The 14,164-nt window shown below is 46.7% G+C and overlaps 1 protein-coding gene across 1 annotated transcript in view; it reads left to right on the top strand.

The window, feature by feature from the left end:
- Window positions 1–14,164, top strand: part of LOC115025382 (disks large-associated protein 1-like) — a 79,721-nt gene that overhangs the window by 61,947 nt on the left and 3,610 nt on the right. The window contains 3 exon segments of the mRNA XM_029457574.1: window positions 8,731–9,116; window positions 9,200–9,279; window positions 12,880–13,295. Of these exon segments, the coding sequence (XP_029313434.1) occupies window positions 8,731–9,116; window positions 9,200–9,279; window positions 12,880–13,295 (882 nt within the window).

The following is a 14,164-nucleotide window of genomic DNA, read 5'->3' as shown; positions in this document are numbered from 1 at the left end:
TTTGACACAGGAAGAGGATGTCATTCATTCCTCTCCTCCTGCCCTCAGTTTGAAAAAAGGCAGAAGAGAGGGGAGAAATGAGAGAGGGGCACAGGGAGGAGCTGACGGGACTACAGCAAACGCAAAGAATGACTGCGGCATTGGACCCCTGCTGTCCCCTCCTCTGCAGAAGGAACACATACACTAGCTTCCTGCTAAATAGAAATAATCAAAAAGTGCTTTGAGGATCACTTTCCCGACAGTCAAAATGTAAATGGCACATATGGTGTCTGGTCAGGTGGACAGGGGCTGCTCTGTCAGGTAGGGGCTGAACCTCCCACTCCTCCCTTTTTTTGCTCTTCCTGTCTGTGTTTTGGCATCAGAAGAAGCAAAGGAAAAGCAAAGCCCCAAAAGGATTTCCTCAGTGTTTACTGTGGGTGATCCTCACGGCTCCTGCCTGCTGAAGCTGGGCAAGGCCCCCAAACTCAAAGGGAGTGAAACATGCTTTCTGTTCTGTTCTCTTGACAGAATGTTGAAAGTTTTTCGACTTCACTTGACAGCTAAATTGCGTGGTTCATGTTGCTTTCACTGCTCCGGAGGGGAGGGAGTATGTTGGAGTAACTCTGAGGAATGGTGCATGGCTATAAGTGGGTGGTTTGGGCTGTGCAGTGTGGGAGGCCAGGATCCAGTGCAAATTAAAGACTTCTCTGTGAAAGTCCCAGACTCGGCTACAGTAATGTGAGTGTGTGTGTCTGAGTGACTGAGCCTGTGTGTAAGCGGCCGGCGGGGAAGAGACCCGGCCCTCCCTCTTTTTATTTTTTTAACCAGTCATTAAAACTAAGCCACAACTCAGCCCCAAAACACACTGAGAGACAGCGAGAGGGAGAGAAAGAATGCATCTCCTCTTTCTCCTCCCTTTCTTTGAGCTTTGCTGCTTCACTAACCAAGTAAAACGGGGAGGAAAGGGGAGGAGGGGGGTGGCTGTGTTCAAGGGGGACTGATTCCACTCAGAGGTTTTTAAGACGCACACTCAGACCACTCCCCCGTGTAAAAAGTAGCAGGAGGGGTTTTTTTTTTCTATCCAGGAGGGAAGAGAGAGAGAAAGAGATGAATGGGCAAAGGAATGCAGAAGACAAACGAGAGCTCTCGGCAGGAGAGTGGGAATGTTGGAGAGACTATTGTTCCTCCCCCACGAGATCCTGCAGGGAGTGGATGTAAACATGTAGGAAGAGAGGGAAGAGGGGTGTGAAAGTTCACACCTGAGAGACGGATACGGCTCTGTCGCATCCACTCTGATATTTACCCTGATACATGGTGTCTCCATTGCTCGCTACTTTGGACACACACAGATGCACACACATGCAGCCAGTGCCTATAGCTGCCATCTCGTCTTTCCCTCCGCCCTCCTCCACCCCTTCAACAGGATGTATAGGGTCAGAGGGTCAGGACTGGAAACCACAAAAGACAGTATGCGTCAGTGTAGCCTGGTTCTTGTTCCAAATCCCCCCAATAGCCCCTCTTGTACCTCCCTACCTTTTTTCTCTCTCCCTCTTTTTTCTCTCATTTTCCTCTTTCTCTCTCTCTTTCCATCTCCCTCTCTCCTTCCGCTCCCCCCGCCTGCCCCTTTCCTCCGCTCATATAGGAGACGCAGAAGGCCTTACGTTTGGTTTTGGGCCCAGATGGCTTTAGCATGCCTCTGGCGGTGGATTAAGCCCACCAGTGTCTCCTTTCCCCTCCATGTGCAAGTGGTCAGGACAAAGAACGTCAAACAGGGGGAAAGGAGGAAGGAATGCGAGGGAGAAAAAAAAACAGGACTGTGAAACAACACCCGACGCTGATGTTTCACGGCATTCCTGGGCGAGTAAACTCCAGCGCTTGTAAAAACCGTCAGCCAGCTTTCCTGTTACTCTTTGTGCCCTGTCATTTTATGAATCAAGTTATGACTTTTCCTGGAGTTACTCCCCAGAGGAACTGTTGCACTCAAACCATGAAAAGAAGAAGTGAACTTTTGACCACATTCTGCTGCATTTATATGTAAATAGCAGCTGCAGCGAGCAGTGATCCGTCATGTAATGACATGACATCGGCATTGTGCTTCAGCCCTCTCACTTAAGGTGGATTTCTGTGTGTTAGCCTCTTAGTCTTTTTGTCTGTCTGGCTGTGAGTTTAATATTTTGTCCCAGAGTCCATTGCTTGGGGTTATGTTTTCCTGTATCCGGCTGTAACTCCACAGACCTTCAGTTCTTGAGGAAAGTCTGTCAATCTTTATCAGAGAGCTTTGTTTGGCACTTGGACACAGTGTGGTGGCAACATTGCTGTGTTGTTGTGGGTATTTTTAGTGTAACAGACACTGGCTGTATTATCCACTTAGCAACACAAACTGCCACCATTAAGACTCTTCTTCTTCTTCTTCTTCTTCTTCTTCTTCTTCTTCTTCTTCTTCTTCTTCTTCTTCTTCTTCTTCTTCTTCTTCTTCTTCTTCTTCTTCTTCTTCTTCTTCTTCTTCTTCTTCTTCCACTCTATCTTTATCTTTATCTCTGTGTGCTTGACTTTAACTAGCTCCATATTCTGAGATTTATGCAGACCTAGTCACTGCTCAATCACAAAGCCAGTTAAATTTAATGACCAACTGATCTCCCCCTCACCACATGATTCTACTTTTAGGTATGCCGTGGCTGGTTACAATTGCCCATGCTGTCATTTCCGGCACATGCAATGTGTCACTCCGCACAGCGAGTCAGTCTACTCTTAAAGTCTCAGTCAGTCGGTGAGCAATGCTGTGGGAAATGAGTGCAGTGAAAGCATGCGTGAGATGTGTGGCCGTGTTAGCTTTAGCGCTGGGGCTAATGCTCAGGTTTATGCCACACGAAGCAGCTGGAATGTACAGGAACTGAAGGAAGCAGCCTGGCAAACTTATCCTCTCTCCTATCCCCTTTTCTCACCTCTCTTTCTATTCTTCTTTCTTTATCTCTCTCTCTCCCTCTCCTCTTACACTGAGTGACTATTCTCTCTCTTTCAACCCCCTGCAGGCAGGTCTTTTGGGCAGAAACAAAAGACTGATGTGTCTCTTCATGTGCTTGTGGACTAGTCAGGGTAAAGCCCTTGCCAAGAAGCAACGCAGAACAATGGAAATGGCCTGGAGCCACAGGGCAGGTCTAATGAGAAAACTGCCATCGTGTAAGAAAAGTCTTCAGGAGATTAGCTCACATGCTTAGTACTGTACAGGGGGGAACTTTGGGATTACATAATTATACCAAATCACGGATGATTATACCTGGTGAATGTTATCTAGCTGCTATTTACAGTGTTGATGTTGACGATAAGAGTAAATGTTAGTTATTTTGAGATTTCTGAGGGATATAAAATGATCAGTTACATATTTCGAGAGTGATATCACTTCCCCCACAGGTAAACTTCAAAACCCTACGTATTTTAGGCTCTTGAATAAATGTGATCACAGAAAAATGTCTATAGACTGTTGTGAAAGTGAGTCTGGAGTTTTATTTCCCCACCCCATTGGTTTTTAACTCTCAGCATGTCTCTCCCTGCCTGTCACTGATTGACAGGGCGAGGAGAGCGTCAGGCCATAAAAGAGGAATGCAGGTAACCAGGCTATTTGAAGTTGAAGCTTACGAAAGTGGGTTAAGTGAAGTGAATCTATTGCCTAACAGCAAGCAGCTGCCTGCCAGATTTAGCAGTGGCTGACAGTTGTAAACACACTCTTATCTAGTGATTCAGGAGACGCAAGCCTGCCAGAGCAGTTACCCACTGTTGACACGGGTTTCTGTCAAAAGGAGCACACAGAGCATAAGGCTTTGTTGGTCTGAGGACACTGGAGGCATATTCAACAAATGTTCCACGCTGATATGCATACTTATGTTTAACTTTAAGAAAAAGATTCAATGCTGCAGTTACTGCAGGATGTTTACAACACTGGGACCATTTGCAATGAGAACTCCCTCCCCAACAAGCACTCACACATGCTAAATATACTTCTTTAAAAGGAGCTCGCAGACTGCAACCTTCCCCTCACACACAGTGAGCTATTGTGTCTGACTTCAGGCATCTGGAGAGCAGAAACCCTCTCTGGCGACCTCTGACCTCTGGTAGCTGAGAGGCGTAGACTGACATGAAGGTCTCTGGGAGACGTGCAGGTGACTCAGAGGGCTGTCAGAGGACTTTTAAAGGACCATTGTATACTGTGTGTGCCTGGTTTGTTGTGTCTCTGCAGTTTAAGCTGATTAGCGGTGATAAGTGATGAACAACAAACCTGCTATGTTAGGTTATTTCAACACATCAAAACACTTTCAAACTCAAGGCTTTTTGCAATGTTTTGTCATTTTGTACAGTAACTCATAGGAGCCTACTGGAGGCCATGTTGAGTCATTTAGATTGTGACTCGTCTTGCTGCATTGTTATTCACAATGGCAGTGTAACGTCAACCTGTGTGAACCTTTCAGGTTATTGTCATCTCATGACACTGTCCCGGAAACCCAGTGTCAAGCTTTTTGACAAGCGTTGAAGACAATGTGGTTGGTAGAGTTCAGTACTGCACAAAGCCCATGCTTCAGGCCTATAAACGTTAGTGGATATTCATTCACAATGGCACCCAGTTGTTCTCTGTATGCTGTTATCCTGGTGTTTATTTGATTTTTAATTTACGCTAGCTGCGGCCCATTATTCCTGCTGTGTTTTCTTGTTAGCTGGTGTTTAGGTGGGTGTCAGTACAGCTGCAGTGTACTCTGTCAAGGTAAACAAATGGCCAACAGAAGCTGCCTCTGCTCGCTGCTGGTGAAACGCCAAGCCTCCCGGCAAACTTCATGTTGCTATGTGTCGCCATGGTGACCCCGTCACAAAGGACTCCAGCTGGTTCTCTATGCGTGTGTGTGTGTGTGTTTGTGTATGACAGAGAGAGAGGGAGGGAGACAGACAAATGGACAGAGAGCGAGCAGACGGAGCCAGGCAGTAACTCTCTGATTTACCCTCGTCCCTCCTCCTCCTCCTCCGTCTTGTTCAGCTCCTCTTCTCTGTTCACGATTCTCTGCCCTCTCCCCTCTGGCAGACCCTCATCCCAAACACAGTGCAGCTGGGCTCAGCTGTCAATGTTCCCCCATACTGACCGCCCCCTTTCCGGGCCTTTGTATTTGTTTGGATGGTGGTGGATTTGCCCTTGGCCCCCACGCGAGGGAGCCCGTTTCTGTTAGCTAGCCTCTTAAACCAAACCGTCTGCTCTTTGAAGTGGCCTGTTGCGTAGATATACAGATTGAAGATTACAAGGCAACTGCCTGCCTTCAATCTGTCCAGTAACATGAACATGATGATCAAACAAAGGAAACACCTATGCAGACACACGCACACATGGGACACAGTGATCAGCAGAGCCTAAAAGAGGTGGCTAGCAAGTCTGTTTTTGTTCAGAAGGCAGGAAAAATGAATGGAGACTTTGCTTTGTCTCAGGGGAGGGAAGAGGGTTCTCTTTGATATTATCCAGCCCAGAGGTGGGGGATTGCTCTGCCAAGAAGAACTGCTATTCACACCAACTTGTCGGCATGGGACTTTTGAAGTATTTGTCAAAAGAAGGATTTGGCAGAGAGCCACTAGAGTTTTGTCATTCACAAACTCTTCTCTTTGGGATGACAATGCTCGCAGCAGGCTCCACCTACCTCTGTGAGGGAAGAGAGAGATGAAATTCCACAATTCCATTTCCCTGAAGTGAGGAAGTTGTTCTCGGTTCACAAGAGATTTTGAATGATGTCTTTCTTTTCCGTGATCAAAGCTTCACTGACCTGATATTATGGAGAGACAGAAAAACTTAGTCTGTGTGCTCGACGGTGTTTATCTGCAGTTGGTAAAGAGAGCTTTCCACATTTCTTCTTAAGGGTCTGATGGAATCCTGCGTCACGTTCCTACTTCACTCTGTCCTTGACTGTCTGTGTGCGTGGGAGGTCCAGTGCCGTGTAGCTGTCTAATGTGTTCATGGTTGCAAGAAGATCAAACCATTTTCTTATCTGTGCAAACTGGAAACTTGGCTGCTGTTTTATCAGGACAGTTGCTTTGGTCAGCTTTCCCTCTCACTGTTGTCAGACAGGCAAGCAGGAGAGTCTTTTCTTTTTTATTCAGATTTTTATTTTTCAGCCTATGAACTTAAATCCATTCTGTTTGCTTAATGTTCGATGGCACATCTTTACACACGCTTACATTCAAATCAGTGGCATGGGCCAAGTCACTGTTGACACCAGCTACTGATGAATGGAGAGCATATCAGGGGCAGGAAGCCTGTGGTCTCCCTTGATGTGGAGAGGTTGAAACGTTAAGCTGGGTTGTGTCAATGTTCTTTGTGTGCCTCTGTGTGCATGTCTGCAGGCCTGTGTGTGCATACGTGAGCGTGGGCATGCTCCGACTCCCGAGTGTGTTTACTTAACCTGTCTTGGCATTCAAAAACCTCCCCTGTCATTCTGCGCTCTCGCAGTGACAGCTAGGTGGGACATGGCGCGCCGTCTCCTGTTTCATACGGCGCTTTATCGAGCGTATGGAAACCCTCTGTTCTTTAACCCTTCTCTAGGCCTGATGGGAACACACACACGCATATACAATCATTCAACATGCACACACACACACACACACACACACACACACAAGTGTGACTTTTAGATGACTTCAGGGGATAGAAGCTGAAAGGGGCTGACATTCTATCCTTTGAACCTCAACGCCTGATAGGGGCAGGACCTCGCCCTCTCCCTCTGTGTGAGTGCATGTGTGTGTTCACTGTGTATTTTGTGTTCTCTTGTGGCTCTGTACTCTGTGACCTTTCTGAATATTAGCCCTGGATGTCGATCATATTCCCTAGGCATCAGTGAAAAGTGGAGACAGTGCTGCGGCATCCTCAGATGATTCCGCCTAAGATGTCTTTGGCACTAATTCCTGCACAGTATCTCTAAAAACACATGACACTTAGCTGTAGAAGGAAATACAGTAAGTCATCTTCTTTTGTCTTTCTTGTGGTTGGTTACCCCACCATCAAAGGCACTCATATTAGCAGCTGTGATCTCATCTCGCAGCATTCATCCTGTCTGAGGACTTTCCAGCTTGTCAAAACTTGACAGAAATCTTGTCTGGGATCATCCAAGCACTGCCGGTGAGGGTGGAGGCAGACGGATGACTCTGGCAAACCAAAAGGATGCCCTCTGTTCACCTTCCATATGTTAAGCCCTCTCTGTAGCTGTCAGTGAGATGGCAAGACACAAAGCGAACAACATCCTGCTCTAATAGTTTTAGACATGGCTGTTCGTGCTGGGTGTGGTTGGCAACAGTTGTCTGCCACACACAGAGCTGCGATCTCGCCACGGTAGGATGTTTGTCTTTTGTAAGGATTAAAAGAGATCCAGGAAACGCGCTGTCCTAGATTTTTTTAGAGAGAGAGAGAGAGAGAGAGCGACCTAGTTTTGGTGATGGCACCAGGTCAGGAAGGAGATTCCAAGGAGCTGGCTGTTTGTTTGTCTTTCTTTAGACAAACTATGTTTTTTTGTCTGTCGGCATTTTTCTATACCCAGACTTCTGAGTCAGTATGTGTGAGAGGCTCCATTGTTTGTGCAGAACCTGTAGCTGTAACCTGATAGCACTGACAGAAAGAAGGAGAGCGTCACTCAGCAGCACTAAGATGCTTTTTAATATCCGTTTGCTTGAATTGAATACAAATCCTTTGGAGTGGACTGAGCTCTCTCACTGTCTTCTACAATATTATTATAACTTCTGTCCATTCTCATAAATATAATTTAACTTCTGCGTAATTGTGCATGCAAACAACAGCAAGGCACAGAAACACGCAGGTTTATATTCGGCACCATCAAATGTGTACAGTAAGTGCATAGAGGGCTTAACCATCTAGATCAGTGGGTCAAGTGGCTGACGCACTAATCCTATTACGAGACGAAGCTCCGATTTGTTAAAGTTGCCCCTAATCTACTGTCCATTTTGACTCCAACTCGGGACCTAAGACCTCTGGGTAAACTGTCAGGCAGAGATTTATTTAAATGTATTTATTTTTCTATTTTTGTTTTTTGATTACAATATTTTCATGTACTTTCTATATGATTTTTCCTTTATTGCATAATATGCATATATGCTGTATTTTCATACTTTTATTCAATCATTTTGTACACTTTCTATAGTAGTGATGCAGTTGCAGGTTATTGTATGTTAAATATCCTCCATTTTTGACTTATTATGTAAATTAGATTTACAGTTTCTTCGATGATATGTATTTGTTATTTGATGCTGCATCGATCCAAATTGCCAATAAGGATCATTAAAGGTGTATTTGAATGATTTAGTGTTGCACTTCCATGAAGTTGTGGAGCTCGCAAGAGAAGTGGAAATTGCGGCAGCAGAGATATCCTGACTTTTAGTGTCTTGTGTATATCAAAAACACTATATCCTACATTTCCCATAATGCTCTTAAACCTCATAAATGCCTCTTTCCAACCCCGCACCTGCAATGTGTAACAAAGGGTTTCTGTTTTTAAGTTTCAAGCCCAAACTGGAAAAACCACTAAGACATTATTTGAGTTATTTTCTCAGAATTTAGGCCACTTCCTCCAGAGCCACAGAAGTGTTTCAACAGGCTGTTAGAACTCCGTGTGACGCGTCCTGAACTGAACTTCCTGTGTGAAGGTTTTTGGAGTTTCAACTTTTATTTAACAGATTAACAGGTTTTTTAAAATGATTTCATCTTTCTCTTTCTCCTCCCTGCAGTGTCATCATGCATCACCACCTACAAGAAGACACCTCCCCCAGTCCCACCACGGACCACCCCGTCCAAACCCTTCATATCCATCACGGCGCAGAGCAGCACCGAGTCCGCTCAGGACGCCTACATGGACGGGGGCTCCGGCCCCAGGAAGGGCATCAGCTCCCAGCCAGGCCTGTCCAACTCTACGGAGAGCATCGACAGCATGAAGGCCCTGACAGCTGCCATAGAGGCAGCTAACGCTCAGGTGCACGGCCCCGCCAGCCAGCACGTCACAAACAGTACCATCACCATCACTGCCACCGCCACCACCTCTGCCGTCGCGCACGTCTCAGCAGACAGCAAGGCGCAGAGGGAAGCGCTCCGCAAGTGCCTCTCCATAGGGATCCAGGTTTGTGGAAGAGCCAGGGTTTCTGTTTAAGATCTCAAATGAAACTTTGGCATGCCGTTTGACAGCTTCTCCCCTCCCTTTAGGTGGACCCAGAGGAAGAAGGGCCGACGGAGGAGCAGTCTAAATTCCAGTCGATAGGAATTCAGGTGGAGGATGAGCGATGGTGAGTGAGAGACGAAGAGAGAAAGAGAAGGAGGTTGTAAAAGTGAAACTGGATAAGTCTGAAGGGAGGGATGAGGCAGAGATATGGATTTGTGAAGACAGAGGGAGGTTTGTAGTGTGCAGTGCAAGCTTTTGCTCCCCTGCACTGGCTTTCCTGCAGCAGCTGTGCCCAATTCAAGGGAGGTTGGCGTCAGAGCCCCCTCAGCCAGGGGCCCCAAGTGACAGCTGGGCCAGAGGATGTGGTGCTGGGAGCTGGGAAGATGGAGGGGGTGAGTTGACAGCCATCTGTTGCTCCAGTCATTGTGATTCAGGCTACTTTGAGGCTGTGTGTGTGTTTGCGTATGTGTGGGAGAGGGAAAAGGGAAGGGAGTTTTATTGGGTTTGTTTAGTTCTGAGAGCACTGAGAGCACTGAGAGACTGCTGTGCTGTCAGCTCCAACCTCTCAGTCTGCAACATGTTCCCAGTTTGAGGAGAAGCAGCCTAGTGGGCATGCTGTTTCATTGGCTCAAATTGCACCAGGCTTATCTAGGCCTCTGGTGGGACACGCAGGCATTTATGGTTTCTTTCATTGTCTGCTTTCATTCACCCTGTCAAAACAGTGACCTTCTGTTTGGTGAGGGAAGTTGACAAATCTATCCACGGTAATGGTTTCGTGCTGTAGCCAAGGCATGCTTCGGGAATTCAAAGTCACATCACCTTTAATCAAAGGTCACAGTGAGGGCTGAGTCCAGCACTTCAAAACACACACTGTGTGTCAGGGAATGAGAGGGGCTTTCTGAAAGGGGAGGTCTCAGCTGACTGACCAAGCTTTGAGTTCCTGGAGTTGCCAAGCCAAATATTAACTCACCCGGACACCTTATACTCTGCGGAGGCTTGGAGGTTATGCAGCACTGCAGCCTCGGCATTTCTCTGGTTAATGTTTGGAGTAGGTGGGAGGGTGTTTTTGTTGGTGCATCTTAGATTGTTGACCTGTTGGCATGCATCTGAATATGTGTTGGCCCATGCATGGGTGTGTGTGTGTGTGTGTGTGTGTGTACCTGGGAGGTCTGGGCATTCTGCTCCCTACATTAGATTCCCAGACAGTGAAAGTGCCAAACTCCTACGGCCTCGCTCCGATGCTCAAACTGAGAGCCTGTGTGTTTTTATATGCAGCGGTCGCAGGTCACAACCTCACCTCGCTGTTTGAACTAAGAGTGAGTGAGAGGGAGTGGAAGAAAGCCGTAAAAGAGATGAAAACAACAACATGTTTGTCTTTACGCAGATTTCTGTGCTCAAATGTTGGGAGATTTGTTTAAATAAATTATACTTGTAAGTTATATTTATTCTCTCAAAGACAACTTTTAAAGGCCTTTTTTTCTATTTGTATAAGATATTTCACTTATAAAATTAAAACAGCTGATAGTATCTCATCACAAACGAGCATAAAAGTACAAAAAATAAATCTAAAAATGATTTTTATGGTTTAATTGATGGCTTCAGAATATATTTAGGGCCTTGCAAGTGTAGGGTCGGTGGTCACCAGATGGCTTTGCAGTCACAGGGAAAGTGGGGCATCTTAAAAAGTCAACTTAAGGGACAGATAGACCTCCCTGTCTTTTTATTTTTAACTTACCGACTGAGGGTTTGTCATTACTGGAATAAGACAAACAAACAAGAAGCCTCAGGCGAACGTTAAATGTTAATTTGTGGTGCACAATAGCAGCAGTGGCTGTTTAGTTCTGTGTTTTCTATCATCCAACTATCTCTCTTAGTTTTGGGCCGGCAGTAGCTCAGTCTGTAGGGACTTGGCTTGAGACTGGAGGGTCACTGGTTCAAGTCCCCAAACAGACAAAGTACAGATTGTGGACTGGTAGCTGGAGAGGAGCCTTGTTTGCCTCCTGAGCACAGATTAATTTGACTTAAAACAATAACCTAGAGGTTTACAGGCTCTCTGAAAGCGGCAGCAAATGGAATGCGAGACTCCACCTCTGTGATTTACAACCTTCCGTCATGTTCACCACATGAATGTTATGAGAACATGGCCTTTCTGTGTTTCTACGTGCATTTTCCTGCATACCTTCATGATATTTTATAGTCTCTTCTCTCTTTCCAGTAACTTTTCTCTTCAAATGATCTTCCTTGTTCTTTTGCCTCCCGTCTATTGATATGTCTGTCTTTCTGTCTGGTCCGTGTTTGGCCTTGCCCGTCTCTGCCCCTGCAGGAAGTTGTTAGCAGGCTGATAGAAAGCAGGCTGAGGTCATTAGAACTGAACACCTGCTCGGAGGAGTTACTCTTTAACTGCTCTTCACACACACTCGCACTCGCGCGCTGCTTGCACGTACACATAAAGCGCAAACACACACTGTGTTTGATCTAGCCGAAGCCACTCCCTTGCTCTTGCAGTCTCTTTTTCTGTTCAGGGAGGAAGAGATGAGAGATGAATGAGAAAAGGGGAGGTTGGAGATGAATGGGTAGCTTCGAGGAGGAGTGTGCGTCCGGAGACGGGCCGAGGCAGACGTGATGGAGCTATGATCATTTGTGTGTGTCGTGCTGCAGGCAGGTCAAGCTGAGGTTCATGTGTGAGAGGACTGGGGGCATGTTTGGATCAGAGTACAGCTCGCAGGCTAGCAATTCAATCTTTTTTCTGGCTCGGCAAAGTTGTTCATTTTTACATATTTGCCGTGTATTGACAGAAATGTTTAGGTTTACTTATTTGACTATTTTACTCACAGTAGGAACAGGCCTGCTTGGTATACCAGCATGTAAAGGTTTGCATGAGGACATGTGTGAATGGTACAAATGTGTATTCTTCTGTTTTTATCACTTTGTATCTTTGGAGCCCCCCTTATGTATGCTATCTCTTTGTAGGTGTGAATACAATATGTGCTTGGAGTCATGTACCACTTTGAGTTGTAATCTTGCAGTGATTAGACTGCCGCCTCCTTCAATCACGGCGCAGTTAGTTGGCAAGTTTTCCCCTCCAACACCAGCGTCCCTCTGGCGTCCCATTCATTAATGGGGCGGTGAGCTGCTCTATAGAATGAAGCCAAGTGTGTGTGTGTGTGTGTGTGTGTGTGTGTGTGTGTGTGTGTGTGTGTGTGTGTGTGTGTATATTTTTCTTCTTTGCACCAGTGTGTCTGTGTCTTCTGTGACACATAGTGTGGAGGGACTTGGCAAAGTATACTGGACAGCGGCACAAAGCTTCTGAGCCAAATACGACATGCCACACCCAGCTGTAGAGAGGCGTCCCAGGCGCGTGCGTGCGTGTGCATGTGCTGTTTGTGTGTGCATCAGCCCCAGAGCAGGGCTTGTGGTGTGTCAGGCGACTGCACACTCTGTTGCTTCTGAATGAGCCAGGTGACAAAACACACACACACACACACACACACACACACACACAAAAGGCGTTTCACACAACAAAAGCTATTCATCGCCATCAGTGATGAGATTGCTTTGATGATTTAAATTTGTCAAACTTGGATCACCTCCAAGAACTGTGTGTAAACAATATTATCATAATTACTGCTAAAAGAGAGACACTAATGTGGTGCTATCGTGCAATTTGAGCATAATCAATGACATCAAATCTGATATTTACAAGGTACTCTGCTTCCTCTCCTAGTTACCGCAGGATGACCCGCTCCAACAGTGTAACCACGGCGGTGCAGGCTGACCTCGACGACCCCACAGAAGCGCCAGACCTGCAGCCGCGCCATTGTGCCACAATGCCTCGCCAGCACTCCCGCGATGCTGCCTCTTCTACCGTCAGCATCCAGGGCTCGGGAAACCACTACCACGCTTGTGCCGCTGACGACTACGGGGAGGTGGGCTTCGACCCTTCAATCCTGCCCCCTCCAGACCCTTGGATGGACAGCGTGGTCGAGCCGGAAGGAGAGGCTCTGGAGGCCGTCGGGCGATCGGTGTGTCCCCGTGACGGCCGCTGGTTCCTCAAGTTGCTGCAGGCCGAGATGGAGCGTATGGAGGGCTGGTGTCGACAGATGGAGCAGGATGAGATGGAGAATGAGCTTCCTGATGAGAGTGAGTGGAGTCTGAGCGAGTGAAAACTGTTGTACACTGATATTAGCTCTAGTTTTCATCCTCTCCTCTCCTCTCCTCTCCTCTCCTCTCCTCTCCTCTCCTCTCCTCTCCTCTCCTCTCCTCTCCTCTCCTCTGATTTGGAGGTTGGTGGTATTCATGGTATTGGACCACAATAGCTGCTTGTTCCTGTCTCAGGCCCTCTGGCCTCCACAGACATACCGTGCATACTTATCAATAGGCCGCTGCTGGCCCGAGCCACACATCTGTCCTTTAGACACACTCTATAATGAACTCTCACACTAACACAGTGAAGGGGTTTCTCTCAGTGCTCCTCCACGTAACGATCTTGAGGTAACACACATACACGCACTGCAGAGCATGTCTGTATACACACATCTAAATACGTTTCATGCAGATGCTCTCACATAGCATGTACATAGCAGACTGAGCAAACAGGCCTCAGGCACTGTATTTATACCTGTTCTTACTGCAGAGCCGCTTCCATGTCTTACAGAAAATGTCATTGCGTATGCAGCTAGTGTGCTGTTATTGTTCCAGGCAAGATATTCTCTCACATGGAGGCTGTCTCAAGGTTATGTTTTTCCAGATCCCACGCTACCATGTGCCTACACACACACACAAGCTGAAAACATTGTATCTGTAGTGCAGATTCATTACTCCCTCTCCGTTTCTGATCCCATTTTCTTCATGTAGACTAATGTATGCACTGACAGTTCCTCTCCATGGGGATCTGTGAGCCAATAGGACTGACATTAGAGTCGGGGTGTGCAGTGCAACCTTGTGTGTCTCATATGTCAGTCTGCCACACATGCATTGTGAGAGAAATATTCTGTGAAAGTACTTTCTTT

This window comes from Cottoperca gobio, chromosome 20 (assembly GCF_900634415.1).
Source record: "Cottoperca gobio chromosome 20, fCotGob3.1, whole genome shotgun sequence".
NCBI classification, from domain to species: domain Eukaryota; kingdom Metazoa; phylum Chordata; class Actinopteri; order Perciformes; family Bovichtidae; genus Cottoperca; species Cottoperca gobio.
The sequence above is the reverse complement of the archived record's forward strand: the minus strand, read 5'-3'. Positions and strand labels throughout refer to the sequence as shown.